General features: G+C 40.0%; 1 protein-coding gene and 1 pseudogene across 1 annotated transcript; both read right to left on the bottom strand.

Moving 5' to 3' along the window:
• Positions 1-388: 388 nt before the first annotated feature.
• On the bottom strand, positions 389-2169 carry LOC148937211 (uncharacterized). The gene is made up of 4 exons (XM_089073915.1): positions 1533-2169; positions 1071-1349; positions 487-989; positions 389-403 (listed from the first exon to the last, which is right to left on the bottom strand). The coding sequence occupies exons 1-4, from the start codon at positions 2167-2169 to the stop codon at positions 389-391; spliced, it is 1434 nt and encodes a 477-aa protein (XP_088930041.1).
• Positions 2170-2250: 81 nt separating this feature from the next.
• LOC148937210 (uncharacterized) lies at positions 2251-3823 on the bottom strand (annotated as a pseudogene).
• Positions 3824-14047: the final 10224 nt, after the last annotated feature.

The raw sequence follows: 14047 nt of genomic DNA, 5'->3' as shown, positions 1-14047 counted from the left end.
TATCTCAGTTCCATCCAAGCATTTCAACGTAATATTACCTCTTAGCTCTTTTCTTATACTTCTAACTATCATGTATTTCGTTTTCCCTGCATTCATTTTTAATTTATTTATATTCATCCACTTTTCTACTATAACAAACACCGTATTCATTTTTCTTTCTAATTCTGCGCTACTTTCTCCCTCCACATATATTAAAGTATCATCCGCAAACATTTTTATCTTACATTCTTCTGGACAGACTTTGATTATATCGTTTATATAAAGTATAAATAACAAAGGTCCCAATACAGATCCCTGTGGAACTCCATATTCCGTTGCCATTAATTTTGACCATTTATTATTAAATCGCACCTGCTGTGTTCTATTCTTTAGATATGAGTTTAACCATTCAAGGACTTTTCCTCTGATTCCATATTGATATAATTTTCCTAATAATCTTTCCCTATCTATCGTTTCAAACGCTCGCTTCAGATCCATGAAAATTACCCCTACTATTCTCCTTTCACTGACTATCAGTTTCCATTCGTCAACAATAGTCTGAATCGCTGTTTCACATGAATAGTGTTTCCTAAAGCCCGATTGATGTTCAGTTATAATACTATTATTTTCCAAATACCTTTCAATTTGCTCTTTTACTACCAATTCTAACACTTTCTCAAATATAGGTAACACATTAATAGGCCTAAAATCACTCGCCTTCTTGGCTTTATCTACTTTTGGAATCGGTATTATTGTGGACGTTTTCCAACTTTCTGGACAGCAACCATCTCTCAGGGAGTTATTTATTATATCAACAAATTCCTCTTTTATTACGCAAAACGTTGGTTTTAATATATTACTAGTTATTCCCTCTTCCGTGCCTTTTTTATTTGGCAGTCCTTTAATAATTTTCTCTAAATGCTCTACCGTGATTCCCTCAAAATTTTCCATAGTTACCGTATTTTCTATAGCATAGATAATTCTTTTACCTGCGCCTGTAGACTGATCCTCTATTATAGATTTTATTATACTATTAATACTCTGTATATAATATAAGTTAAATTTATCCGCTATATTGCACCCTATTGTACTATAATCTATGTTATCTAATATTTCAAAATCTATATCTTTTATTTCTTTAGCACATACTGGCTCGCCTCTAATAATTTCTTTTAAAGTTTTCCACATAGTCGAAGGATTATCCTTATTAAAATCTATCATATTTTCATAATATTCTTTCTTTTTCGACCTGATTAGTTTTACTACTGCATTCCTATTAACTTTAAATTGCAACCAGCTTTGTTCTGTATCGGCGTACACTGCTTGCCTAAATGCCTCATCCCTTTTATCCGCAGCCTCTCTTATTACATCTGAGAATCATTTTTTCCCTTCCCATACTTTCGGAATTCTAATTTTCCTCTTCGGTGCCATTACATCTAACGCATTTACTATACTATTGACAAATTTTTCTGCTCTCTCACTCACACCCATACATACACACTGCCATCCCTGGCTTTCCTGTAATTTATTTTTTACTAACATAACAAATTCACCTTCATCAAACTCTTTGTAATTCCTAGCGCTAAACTCTCTAAATTTACTTTCAATTTTGTTCACACTCACCTCAACTTCCAGCCACGCGTGGTCCGTAATTTTGGGTTCATGAATTACTTGCACTTTTTTATTACTATTAGCAAAGATTAGATCTATAATTGTTTGACTATCTTTCGTGATTCTCGTCGGTTCGTTAACATACTGTTTCATACCCAAGCTTAACATTGCCGTTTGCAATTTCTTCGCATAAAACGAGTCCATCATAAGATCTATATTAAAATCTCCTATTACCATGCATTCACCTTTTATTACTAATTCCTCTACTATATCCTCGAAAAATCTCATGAAATCCCCGTGCGATGCGCTTGGTGAGTGATATATTACCATTATCACTCCTTTATATAATTTATCTTTCACTTCTACCGCGACACACCAACAATTCGATTCTAATTTTTGTACTAACACCGTTTCGTAAATAATATCATTCCTTACATATAGAACAACGCCTCCTGTATTTCTATTCTCAGCATTACATCTAGTCATATTATAACCAGAAACGTTCACTTCACTGTCTTCAATATCCTCGATCAATCTGGTCTCCGATAATGCTAAGAACGCAGGATTTATTTTCTTCATAATCTGATGTTGAATCTCATCCTTATGCGCTATCAAACTCTGTGCATTTGTATACAGTATAATTTCTTCTTTCTTCTGTAGTTGCTACTTCTCCTCCCAGCCTGCTCTCCTCTTCTCTTCCTGTAACGCCCTCTTAAAAGTCGGACATTCTCGGCTGATAGCTTCATGATCATCATTTATCTTCAAATTGTATGTTCGATTTTTGAACATACAGTTCACACATTTCTTCTCTGTCGCTGTACAGACACGCGAGCTATGATTCCCCGCGCATTTGCAGCATGTTTCTTCTCTCTTACAATTTTCGGCAATATGAAAATATCCCCAGCACTTAAAACACCTTTTGACACTGATGTGATTAAATGCAGGACACTTCTTCCATCCTACATTTAGTTTTGTTTTCTGCAATATCATCTCGTGTGTCTCTTCATCTACTTCCATTATTATTGATCCTTCTTCATTTCCTCTTCTTTGATCGTTATTCTTTACTTTGACCATTCTCTTCACAATTCGCATATTTACTGTATCTATTTTATTCTGCTTCTTTATCGTATTTATAAGCTCATTATCATCTAAGTTCATCTCTTCTAAATTTATGTTAATAATTTTTATTTTTGGTTTCGATTTAGACTCCGTCACTTTGTAATTCTCTCCCAGTTTAGCTTGAACTGTCTCTTTCAATTTTTTACCTCCTCTCCAGTTTCACATCCCATGATTACTACTCCTTTGCTTCCTTTTTTTAATTTTGTTACTCCCATTGCCATATTCTTTATATCTACCTTCTCTTTTATCACTTTTTTCGTGTCTTCACTTTCCTGTTGCAATTTCGGTTTAACAATTATAAGACTCTCTTTCTTCTTTTCTTTAACCGCTTCACTGTAGCTTCTTTGCGTTCCTCCCTTCGATCCATACTCTATTCCCTGTATCATTTTCTTCAAGTTTTCCATCTCTTGTTTAATACTTCCTAATTCTTCTTGAACTACTTCTTTAATCATTATTTTAATTTCATTTTTACGCATCGCTTCATCTTTTATTTCTTTCACAGTTCTTATAATCCAGTCTATTTTTATATCAATGCTTGACCCTTTATTTCCACTGCTCGATGTTGTGAACACTCCTGTAGATCCTGTAGATCCTGTAGATGATGTCCTATCTCTCCCTGCCGGTGCCGGAGCTTTCTCACTATCAGTTAAAAATTCCTCAAATGGGCCTTTACACTGCACGTACTCTTGATTTCTGTCGATAATTTTATGCTTATTTACACATCCTGGATGGTAAAAAAGCTTTGGGCAATTTTTACATTTAACGACTCTGCTCTTAATTGCCTTCCTACATGCCGAGCATCGATATTCTGCATATTCGTCGTCCATGCTGATAATTACCGGCCAAAACCGCTAGTATCAGCATAAGCGATCAGTCACCTGTGACCCACTTTCACACGTCAGCACTATTGTGTCCACGTATAATGTCTACTGTCTTGTGAGACTTCAATGTCTCAAATAATAAATTCACTGCTCACATCCACAGATCGCCGTATCCCGGCTAGATAACTTTCATATCCATCCTCGATCTACGGCGACATAACTCGAAATACTTATTTTACGTCTTTTCCCACTATTTACGCACGAAAATTCACTATTTTGACGGAGCGATGTGACACACGTCTTCTCATCTCGAGAGAGAGAGAGAGAGAGAGAGAGAGAGAGAGAGAGAGAGAGAGAGAGAGAGAGAGAGAGAGAGAGAGAACCGCAACGGAAGAGATAATAGGAGAGATAGATATACGAGAGAGATATTTATTTTTTACTCGGCGGCGGTGGCGGCGGCGGTGGCGGCCCCCCCCCCTGACGTCATGTTCACGCGCCCTGTCCAATTTTTTTATATCATCTTCGCCGCCCCATTTTGTTTATATCGCCTTGCTATCTTATCCTATTTGTTTATCTCACCTCGTTTCGTCTTTCTTCACTACCCTCCCTCCCCCCTCCCCCCGTGACGTCATGTCCTTCGAGTCGCAATTTTCTATTGGTTTATCTATGTATTTATCTTCTTGTTTATCTATTTGTTTATCTACTTTTTTATTCACTTATTTATATCCCCTTCACCGAATCCTACTATCTTATCTCCTCCCCCACGGCTCAGTTCAAAGGATCGCTGCCTCTGATTTTCCCCTCCCCTCTTCTCCGCGCCCTCCGTTTCCGCCCGCACACTCGCATCCCCTTCGAAGGACCTGAGTTAGAACCGGCCTAGTATTATTACTTCCATTCGATATTTCATACTACAGTATGATTCGAATAATAAAAATCAGAAGCGTCTATTTGGACGGTATTGATAAAAATTATAATCAGAAGTGTCTGTTTGACATTACTGGCAAAAATGTATGCCATAAAAATGTATTGACGATATCGATTATTACTAATGCATTAGTTGTAAATAATTGGAGAGATATCCACACACACACACACACACACACGCACACACACACACACACACACACACACACACACACACACACACACACACACACGCACGCACGCACGCACGCACGCACGCACGCACGCACGCACGCACGCACGCACACACACACACACACACATCTTCTAAAATTACATATTAAATCTAATATGTAATGTGTATTAAATCTAATATGTAATATGTAATGTGTTTTTTAAATTGTCGATAATATCGACTTTTTAAATTGTCGATCATTATCGACATTTCTTTAATTCCATTTAGATGGCAGTAGTGGATTTAGTAGTAAGTGGATAGCCATGGCGCATCAAAACAAACCTTCACCACCTTCCCATTGGCGCCAGGGGCGTGGTCTTCGACCATCAAAAACTGGCAGCCACGTGGAAATGGAGCGTTCTGATTGGCTAACTCCGTAGCTGCTCGGCGCGTGATTGGCTCTACCCATAGTGCCCCATGTGTACGATTGAGTGTCGACATGCTAGACGAAAAAGTAGGGGAAGGGGGAGAAAGTGTCTGGGATCGGGGGGGCGTCAAAACAAAATGGCGTCTGCGAAAAGAAATATGGCGGGTCTGTAAAAGGAATATACTTGTCGAGAATGGAATGCGATTTTTTGTGACACGTGGGATGGAGCGAAGAGAAAAAAACTAATTTTTTGCGAGTTTTTATCGCGTGTATATGGAATATGATGAATCGGGTTTTCTTAGGACGAAAGATTTCTCGGGGCCTAGCGAATTTAAATTTCTCGAGTCGTTTGACATTTTTTGTATGGAGGAAATGTATAAACATTTTGAAAACGCGAGGTTTGGTAGAGTGTAATATTTGTTAGAATTATTTACCGAATCGTATGATATTTGGGGGAGGAAAACAGGAACGTTCAAGTTCGCATTAGAAGCTTGGAGATATACGAGGCTTTTATCCTATGACAAACACGCTAGTTAAAAAGATTTTCTACATATAAAACTCTAGATTTTTCTAACATTGGGATTTATACTAGCGAGGTTTTCCTTAATTCTATGGTAAGCAAGCGAAAATATCTGAAAAATGATTGGATATTTTTAGCTTGGAGTTATGTAACTAAGATTTTAGGCCGGCGGGAAAAGAGAGTAAGACAGACAAAGACTGGAATTTATGTTACAAAAAATTAAGTTTATTGTTATATCATACATATTGTTGCGGCCGTTGCGGTATTCCGTTCGGCGCTGCTAAGAAATAATCAATATCAATCGATAAGAGTTCGAATAGAGGATCGGCCCTTGGCAACGCGTCGTTCTCCGACTGTTTTATAGATTTGACGGCCGGATTCTGCGGTGGCCGGACGCGTTTCTGTACCGTTGGTTTAATAAAGAGCGAGTCTTTCTTAAAACAGTGTTCTTCCTTTCCGAGAGCGCTCCGCCGAGTATCGCGATCACGGGAATTAACGCCGCGAACGCGACAATTTTGGGGGCTCGTCCGGGATCGAATTTTTCGATTCGTGTGTGTGTGTGTGTGTGTGTGAGAGAGATAATGGCGGAGCGACAAACAGAAGAGACGGGGACTGGACAGGAAGAAGCGAAAAGTCGGAGAGTGATCTCTGCGAGGAAAAGGGCCTGCACTCGAGCGGAAGGACCGGAGGCGTCTCCGAATTTGGAGGAGATTCTTCGCTTAACGCTGGAGGAGCTTCGCTCTCTGAGGGAGGAGCGCGCTCGTCGAGAGACAGAAACATTTTCTATGCCCGGTCCGCAGGAAGAGATTTCGCAACGTCCGATATCAGGCCAGTCATTTCCTTTTTCAAATTTTAATTCCGACTTGAAGCTTAAGCCCGATATTTATGATGGTAGTGTTCCGTTGCGCGAATATCTTACGCAATTTAATTTAATTGCGCGGGCGAATAATTTGGGAAACGCGGAAAAGGCTGTCGTATTAGCGTCATGTCTCCGAGGAGCGCGTGCGATTTTGGAAGGGGGCACGGATTTTGAGAACTCTCAATTTGAAAATTTAGTCGCGCGTTTAGAACTACGTTTTGGAGAAAATTTATCCTCGCAAAATTATTATTATCAATTTACGAATCGAAAACAGAGATTCGGAGAAGATTTAGCTGCATTAGGCTCGGATATCGAGCGTTTATCTCGATTAGCTTATCCTGAATGTTCTCCTGGAGTTCGTGACAAAATTGCTTGTTCTCAGTTTGTACTTGCATTGTCTGATGTGAATGTTAAACAGACATTGCAGCTAGAAGGGTTAACGTCTTTGAGGGCTGCGGTAGAAAGAGCTTTGGCTATTAAAATTATTAGGGAGAATTGTTTAAAAGAGCGGAGAAATTTTAATTTTAAGGAGGTTAAAGATTGCTCGAATTATAAGAGCAATCCTGATTTGAACGGGTTTAAAGTAGAATCTCGTGGAATGAGGGGATTAAATTTTATGAAAAAGAAGAATTTTAAAATTCAAAAGAAACAGGAATGTTGGCAGTGCGGAAAACAAGGGCACTTCCATTCCGAGTGTCCATCACTTTCTATTTCACAGCAGAGAAAATAGGTTTTGTCGAACTTACAGGGGCGGGCTCGACAAATGGAAGAAATGCCCCGGGTGTTTGTAGGCGTTTTGAGAGAGGGTGTGAAAAATCAAGAAATTTTGTTTTTCAAGGCTCTCTTAATGGGAAAGATTGTTTTTTTAAATTGGATACGGGCTCCGATGTGACCTTAGTGAGTAGTAAATTTATAGGGAGAAAAGGGAAGCGTTTTTCAGCTAAGGAAGAAAATTTGAGATATCCTACGGGGGAAAGAGTCCCGATTAGTTTTAAAATATTTGCTAAGATAAAGTTAGGGAGATTTGATTTAGAGTTACCGATTTTCGTTGCCGATATTGGAGAGGATTGTATTTTGGGCGCGGATTTCTTTTCACGAATAGGGATGCAAACTGTTATAGAATCTTTTCTCCGTGGAGGTCATAGGGAAGATTTTTGTCGTCGAATTAAGCAAGAGGACGAAGCTGTGCCCGCGGAGTTGGAAGAATTCTTTAATAATAATTCCCGAGAGTTGGAGGAAGATCAGAGATTAGTTTTCGCTACATTGTTGCGAGAATTTCGTGACGTGTTTTCGGAGCAAGCTGTTGCAGGAAAGTGTGAAGTTCTTCAACATAAAATTGAATTAATGGATTCTTGTCCTATCAAACAGGCTCCTAGGAGAATTCCAATTCATATGCGTTCAGAAGTTGAAAAAATTATGGAGGACATGAAAGAACAAGGGGTAATTGAAGAATCTTCAAGCCCTTGGGTTTCTCCAGCAGTTTTGGTAAAGAAGAAAGATGGATCTCTTAGATTTTGCATTGATTTTCGGAAATTGAATGCGGTTACGAAAAAAGATTCTTATCCGCTACCAAGGGTTGACGATCTTCTTGATCAGTTATCGGGAAATGCCTGGTTTTCTACTCTAGATTTGAAGAGTGGTTATTGGCAACTGAAAATTCGTCCCGAAGATAGGGAAAAGACTGCTTTTTCTGTGGGGAATGGACTTTGGCAATTTGTTGCGATGCCTTTTGGTCTGTGTTATGCCCCAGCTACCTTTGAACGTCTTATGGAACGGGTGTAACGGGGTTTACTTTCGAAAATTTGCCTGGTTTATTTAGATGATGTGATAGTTTTTGGCAAAACCTTTGAGAAAATGAAAGAGAATTTAAGAGAGGTTCTTCTGAGATTTCGTGCTGCGAAACTTAGTGTTAACCCAAAGAAATGTGATTTATTTAAGAGACAGGTAAAATATTTGGGTCATATTGTTTCTTCTGCCGGGATCACTATGGATCCTGAGAAGACTGAAGCGGTCACTGAGTGGCCAGTTCCTCAGAATAAGAAACAGGTCCGGAGTTTTCTTGGATTTTGCTCTTATTATCGGAAGTTTGTTAAAGGATTTTCTTCAATTGCGAAGCCTCTATTTAAATTAACTGAGAATTTGACTAAATTTGAATGGACTGAGCAATGTCAAGAAGCATTTTTGAGGTTAAAACAGGCATTAACGTCTGCACCTCTTCTTTCCTTTCCGAAGGGGGAAGGAAAGATGATTTTGGATACGGATGCTTCAGGTTTTGGAATAGGGGCGGTACTTTCACAAGTTCAGGACGGCTGTGAGAGGGTCATTGCTTATTATAGTCGAGTTTTGAACAAACCTGAGCGGAATTATTGCACAACAAGAAGAGAGTTATTAGCTTTGGTAGATTCGATGAAACATTTTCATCATTATTTGTACGGAAAGAGTTTCTCTATTCGAACTGATCATGCTTCTTTGAGATGGTTGATGTCCTTCAAAGACTTGGAGGGACAATTGGCTCGCTGGATGGAAAGGTTACAACAATACAATTTTGATGTTGCTCATCGAAAGGGGATTATACACGGTAATGCCGATGGTCTTTCGAGACGCCCTTGTGTAGAAGAAAAATGTAGATTCTGTTCTAAAGTGGAAGTTCAGAGAGGGCTTTTGGAGGATAAAGTAGTTGCTCGTATTGTTTTGCGTGAGGATTCTTCTGAGGATTGGCGAAGGGCTCAAATAGAGGATCAGGAACTGGCAATGTTTTTACTTGCGAAAGAAAATGATTTGCGACCTTCTTGGGAGGAAGTTTCTTCGAAAGGATTGTCAGCCAAGATCTATTGGCATCAATGGCATGCCTTGGAAGTCCAAAATGGGATTTTGCATAAGAGATGGGAGGCTCCTAATTTGAAAAACAGTTTTCTTCAGTTGATGGTCCCGCGAAGCAAAGTGAAGCAGATTTTAGAAGAAGCTCATGATACTCCTTCTGGAGGGCATTTCGGGATCAATAAAACGCTGGAAAAGATCCGGAAACGTTTTTATTGGGCAACCTGTAAGAAGGATGTTGAGGAATGGTGCAGAACCTGTAAGATTTGTATTGCGAAGAGGGGTGCTGCAGATAAGGGGAAATCTCCTTTGCAGATCTTTAATTCGGGAGCTCCTTTTGAGAGGATTCAGATGGATATTTTAGGCCCGTTACCTGTTTCTTCTTCAGGCAACAAGTATCTCCTAGTTGTTGTTGATTGTTTCACTAAATGGGTAGAAGCTTTTCCTTTGAAAAATATGAGAGCTACTACGGTAGCAGAAATTTTTGTTAATCAGGTTGTTTCTAGATATGGGGTCCCGTTGGAACTTCATACTGATCAGGGAAGGAATTTTGAATCACAGCTCTTTCAAGAATTGATGAGAATTTTGGGAATTAGGAAAACGAGGACGACCGCTCTTCATCCTCAGTCTGATGGTCAAGTTGAAAGACAACATCAGACGATTTTACAGTATTTGTCAAAGTTTATTGAAGAGAATCAAAAGGATTGGGATCGTTGGATTCCCATGTTTCTTCTTGCCTATAGGACCTCTAAACATGAGGCTACAGGCGTAACTCCTTCAGAATTATTTTGCGGAAGAGATCTTACCTTGCCGATGGATTTGCTAAGAGGTACTCCTCCCAGTTATGGTTTTTCCGAGTCAGCGGAGGAGTACGTTCGAAATTTGCGGCAGAAGCTGGATGAAATTCATCAGAGAGTAAGAGAGAGATTAGAATCAAGGTCTTTGAAAATCAAGTGCCGCTATGATCGAAAGGCTAGGCATCCCGTTTTTGAGGAAGGACAGAAGGTTTGGTTATTTAATCCTCATCGTAAGAAGGGTAGGTCTCCCAAACTACAGAACGATTGGGAGGGGCCTTTTGAGATAATTAAGAAAATTAGTGATGTAGTTTTCTGTATTTCTCGTTCAGGTGGTCGGAAAAGCAAGGTTGTGCATGCTGACAGGTTAGCTCCGTATAGGGAAAGGGAAGAATTTTAAGTAGAGATTTTCGGGGCCCGGTTTTCCAATTTCGACATTACTTTTATTTCTTGTTAATTGTTTTGAGTTACTGTGTTCTGTTTTATTTTTCTTTAAGCTTCCTTCCGTCGTGAGAAGCGTCGTGGGGAGATCCTCGAGCCTGACCACCAAGCAAGATCTTCAGGCTCGTGCTTCAAACTGAAAAGAAGTCTGCCTCGGTTTTCCGAGTCGTGGTTTTTCCGGGGGACGATGGGCGAATGCCGAGGCAGGGGCTTAGTGTGTCTTTTAGAAAGACGAAAGGGTCCACGACGATTACCCCCACTTTGCCCGAAAAATAGAAGAGAGAAGTGCGCAGAGCTCAAGACGAAGAGTCAAGAGTGAAACGCGCGAGAATTTCAAGAACAAGATTCTTCTGAAGAGTAGAGAAGACTGGGATTGGAAGTAGCGGCGCCCGGTAACCTGAGGCAGCAGCCCAGGGTAGGGCAGGAAGTCGCCAGGAGCCCAGAAGTCTTTTCCTAAGAAGAAGTTCTTGAAAGAGGAAGAATTGTCGGGACGACAATTTTATGAAGAGGGGGGCAGTGTTGCGGCCGTTGCGGTATTCCGTTCGGCGCTGCTAAGAAATAATCAATATCAATCGATAAGAGTTCGAATAGAGGATCGGCCCTTGGCAACGCGTCGTTCTCCGACTGTTTTATAGATTTGACGGCCGGATTCTGCGGTGGCCGGACGCGTTTCTGTACCGTTGGTTTAATAAAGAGCGAGTCTTTCTTAAAACAGTGTTCTTCCTTTCCGAGAGCGCTCCGCCGAGTATCGCGATCACGGGAATTAACGCCGCGAACGCGACAATATTATATCGATTCATAATAGTGTTTCTTTATTATTTAATTATTCTTAAAAGTACAAGTTTGTATATGACAGCATGTTACATGAGATTTTTCACATTTCTTTATTCCGTGAAGAAAGATTTTACGAAATAATTGTACGATTAGCTTATCATTATGTTCGTAATCTTTGCTGAATATTTTAAGAAATTGTTTAAGCTTATAACCGCGAGACAAATAATAAAGAAATACGCAGCAATATTGTCCACAGGTCTGAGAAAATATGTCTTGTAATCGCATGATGTTCCATTTATGAGTAGTAGAGTTTCGTCATAGATTGAATCTGGAATCCAGGGTAGTCCGTAGCTATTAAAATACGTGCCTTCTCCGTGCTTGTCTAAGTAGAAAGCAACTTAGTGTTGTCCAGGACGATCGTGATTATCTGTGTTCGCGACGATGGCCGTCGATTTCATTCACACTCTCGGGATTCTGTTGGCAGGATACACACCGCATGTCCGACACTGAGATGATGCAACACTCGTAAGATTTCGAGCGAATTCATCTTTCGAGAGGAATGATGTTTGAGTTGTTTCTTGGCTCGCCGGTGTTGTTATATTTTTATCCTCTTGCGAGGATTATACGGTAGAAGCTTCCTTTTTTTCACGCTCCAGTTTCAATAGATCTTCTTTCTCCGCTTTTATTTGTTCGCACCTCGCTTGTTCTGTTTCTAATCTCTTATTTCTCCACGTAACGAGACTCGGAAAATTTCGTTTTATTGTAAAAACCTCGCTTTCTGTACTTTCACTGTCATCGGAACTTTCATTGGTAAATAAATTAGCGCTGCTTATGTCGCAGTTCCCTTCTTAAGATCGTATCCAGTATCTCTATTTGCATGCATTGCGTAACGCGCAATAAAATTTGTCGAAATTTCGATGAAACCCGTGATGGCCGCAGTACAATTCATGCTCTTCGCCTTCCGACAGGTTTTTGAAAGCAGGAGAGATTCCTTCTAGATTATATACGTTTCTTGCGAGTGTGTTTTCCAAATAATATATCTTCTCTCGACCTCGGGTGTATATGTAACGCGCTTACCGTGCAATTTCACGTAGTTTCGCCATGAAATGTTTGGAATTGACGTTCCGTCAAATCATTCGATTCCGTGAAAATTTCGAGAGAGCCAGTTGTTTTCTCGTTTGTATTTTTCGGGTAATTCGACAAATAGATATGGAGGCATCATAATGCAGTGACATATGAATGCTTCGTTAATAGCGACAACCGCTACTTCCTTCGGCATAAACTTCCCCTCAGCGTCGCGGAAACCTTGTATATCGATAATTATATCCATGATGCGTAGAATATACTTTCAATCTGTTTTGCACGAAGTGACGACGTTCGCGTCTAAAGCAAAACTACGGCTATTTTTTGTAAGTTTTCGAAGAAATAGAAATGAAAAGTAGATAACTATAGGAGGGGAGAAATTTGGGTATGTCTCATCCGCTAAAATCAACGATAATTTGACGCGAGAAATCGATCTCTAACTCTTCACGTTATCGAATTCTACGTAAACGAAACAATTAATCGTTGAGGTAACAGCTTGAGGTAACAGCTTTTTCAAATCGTACCTCTAATCGACTAAATTTCGATGTCTGACAAGATTCAACAATGTCCAGCGCAATTTACTGATAGATCGGGAGTAAGATCGGAACCGAAAAGCGTGAAACTTTTGGCATAATCTTCTCTGCTTATAAAATTCCCTTCGTTTAAAAAATGGATGCCTGTTCCTGAGAAGAAGATGTTGTAAGTTTCGACGTAGAGCGGATGGTCTTTTGAGAAATTCGGTTGCAGCGGTCTGCTCGGAATTTGCACGCCATCGGCATATAGCGAGAAGAAATTTATGCCGTAATTTTTGAAATTAAATGGATTTAACTTTCTGTCGCCGTTAAACGCTTTGTTATCGACTACTACTCGTTTCGGAAGTTGCCCGAGTATCGCGTTATCAATCGATTCTCCTACCACTCCGGCGTGAATCGTGAATGTTTTAACTTCAACTCGTATTAGAGGATACCTTGGTGATTGTTTTACTCAGCATTCTCGCATGTTCGAGTAACACTGCAGAGCTTATTTTTGCTCTTCTTATGAGTAAACTAGCATCTAGAATGCTAGTTGCTGTATTTTTGACATTGAGTTGCCTTCCATGAGGCAAAACGCATCTCTCGAGCGAACGAGTCTCATTCTAATCTCCACTCCGTTAATTAAAAATTTATCCTAATTAAAGACGTCGCAATGAAGATGACCTATTAGATCTACCGAACGTTTTTCCTTGGATGTATCGGGTGCGTGTCACGAGAGCTTGATTGGGGTTGTCCGATTTTAATAGCGCGTCCATATAACCGGGTTCGTCCGTGTCCGATAGACAGGAAGTCAGGTGGGAAGTTTTTGATGATGAAGAATAATTTAACAATGCTTTGATGTACGCGCGGTACGCGTAGGCGTTGTTTGAAGGTGATACGAGTTTTTGCTTGAAATACACGTCGATCTGGTTGAACATCGAATGTAGTAGATGATTCACAGGGTCTATTTTGTTTCCTCCTCCTCCTTCTCCTTCTCCTGTCGATGTTCCAGGACCAGGTAAACTTTCCACTCGTACGCGAAGGCTTAGCATGGTATGCGTGAGATCTAGATAATCTTCTCCGTGTTCGGGTACGACGAATTCTATAGGCGTGTCATCCGCGAGCGAGGTTTGTAATAAATCCATTGTAAACTCTCGATACTGATTTGAATAGGAGGTAAACTGAAAAGATCGAGCTCACTCTTTAAACACT

Source organism: Pogonomyrmex barbatus, unplaced genomic scaffold (genome assembly GCF_055798465.1).
Source record: "Pogonomyrmex barbatus isolate J1 unplaced genomic scaffold, ASM5579846v1 scaffold16, whole genome shotgun sequence".
NCBI lineage: Eukaryota > Metazoa > Arthropoda > Insecta > Hymenoptera > Formicidae > Pogonomyrmex > Pogonomyrmex barbatus.
The sequence above is the reverse complement of the archived record's forward strand: the minus strand, read 5'-3'. Positions and strand labels throughout refer to the sequence as shown.